We start from the raw sequence: 1,962 nt of genomic DNA on the forward strand, positions 1-1,962 counted from the left end.
CACCTCTCATCAGGAGGAGGAAGACGTGGGCACCAGCTGCTCCTCCCTGAGAACCTGGACCAGACCATTGCAGGATGAAGACGGTCACTGTACGATGTCCTCACGACAGCTTGTTCGGGGCCTTGGTAAGCCAGGCCAGGAGGAAGAGACATGAATGGTTTCCTCCTCCAGGTCCTCTCTTCGACAAGTGAAAGACAGGAACAGCAAGCTGTGCCAGAGGAGCTCAAGGGACAATGTGGAGCAAGCAGCTACGGGGCAGGGCAGGAGGTGTGGGCTCTCCTCCTAGACGGCAGCATCTGACATCCTCCCGTTCAAGGACATCTTCGGCTGGAGGCCGTTGTTCTGCGCATGCATCTCTGTCTTGGGCTGTGTCATCTGCTGCAGACGCTGCCCAGGAATGAAGGGAGAGAGTGTGTCAGCCAGGGGCCAGAGGCAGCAGCAGTGGGACAGCTAGGGCACGGCAGCAGCTGAGGGTTCGGACCCCTCGGCCCCAGCTAGCGACGGGATGAGGGCATGGTGAATGCAGCAGGAGTGACTCCTCCAGCACCATTCAGCAATCCCCTGAAAGCCTCTGCAAATCACCTTTGCTTTGGTGCTGCACACAGCACAGCAGCTCATCCTTTCATCTGAAATACAGGGATCATCCTAGCAACACAGTCAAACTGTTACCAGGAAAGACCAGTTGCAAGAAGGAACAAGGGAGCTGCAATATCACAGGCTTCAGAGCAGACTCATTTTCTGGCTATGGTTGTTTACAAAGCATTACTAAATAATTACAGCAGGCTAGCAAGGTTACCACCTACGCCTCTGGTGCAAGATCAGACCATCCACCTGCACAAACCTTTGCACAGCAGCAATTCCTGCCACCCTGAGCTCATCAAATGAAAATTGCAGAGTCAAGTAAAGTGAAGAAAGAACCCAGGAAAATATGGAGGGGAAAGACATGTGTGTGGACCAAGCTTCAGGAGCGATGAAGAAGAATGAATCACTTTTGCCGGTCAGGGAAGGACTGATGCTGTGCACTGCAGGAGAGAAGGCAGAGAAGGATTGAGCTTGACCTGAACAGACATCACTAAAACAGGTAGAACCTCTTTCCAGCAAAGGGAAACAAACTCCTACTCTCCAATAAGTGGCTGTTGCTGGGTGAAGTCCCTGAAATGTTCACTGAGCTGTCTCTGCCATTCATGGACTTTTTTTCTCCCTCTCACATTCATGCTCAGTAGGATCAAAATTACTTGTAATCTTTCCTGTCTGTCAAAACCACTTTATTCAGGATTGGCATCTAATTTCCCTCCAGCTCCAGCTCTATTACAAATTAATCCAGGATCTGTGCATATAAGAGGCCAAAAATTCTCTCTGTCTCTCTGATACCGGCACACACACAGATTAGCCTACTTTCTTCCTGCTGCCATCTGCTGCTCACTCCTGGGCCTATGAACAATTGAGAGGGGTTCTGGGTCTCCTGATGTGTGTGGGCAGTGTTAGAGAAAGAGCCAGACAGGGAGAGTGCACATCAGCCACTCATGCTGCTTACTGATACAGCTGATTTGCACAACGTGCTGAGGTGATGGGTGGAAGCAGTCCCAAGCTGCCCTTCATGCCCCTGGGGCAGCACAGGAAGCCCCAGCACTTCAGAAGTGCTGGTGTTGCCATGCTTGCTATAGGTCTAATTAGCACAAGCCCTTGGTCAGAAGCAGTCAAGCTGCTCCTGGGAGGCCTCAGGCCAGCTTGGGCTCAGCCAGATGCTAGGATGTGCTTTCTACATCTATAGTGAAACACGATTGAGACTAGGCAAAGGGTTGAACCCATATCTGTACTTTCAGGTTTTTCCCCCCTTTTCCAGCTCATATTATGAGGGAATAAGGAGCCCTTCAAATGTCTGAGAAAGGACCTACTCTTGGAATTGCTGCTGAGCCTTCAACTCAAAATCACCAAAGTGGCTTGACATAACACCCTGGTTTG

At 50.8% G+C, this 1,962-nt stretch overlaps 1 protein-coding gene across 1 annotated transcript in view; it reads right to left on the reverse strand.

Moving 5' to 3' along the window:
- Positions 1-282: 282 nt before the first annotated feature.
- LOC103802020 (sodium- and chloride-dependent GABA transporter 1-like) overlaps positions 283-1,962 on the reverse strand; it is a gene marked incomplete at its 5' end in the record, with an annotated part of 19,782 nt that continues 18,102 nt past the window's right edge. The window contains one exon of the mRNA XM_009074464.1: positions 283-387. Coding sequence (XP_009072712.1) covers positions 283-387 — 105 coding nt within the window. The remainder of the gene's footprint in view (positions 388-1,962) is intronic.

The sequence above is a fragment of the Acanthisitta chloris genome, unplaced genomic scaffold, assembly GCF_000695815.1.
Source record: "Acanthisitta chloris isolate BGI_N310 unplaced genomic scaffold, ASM69581v1 scaffold36910, whole genome shotgun sequence".
In the NCBI taxonomy this organism is placed as follows: Eukaryota; Metazoa; Chordata; class Aves; order Passeriformes; family Acanthisittidae; genus Acanthisitta; species Acanthisitta chloris.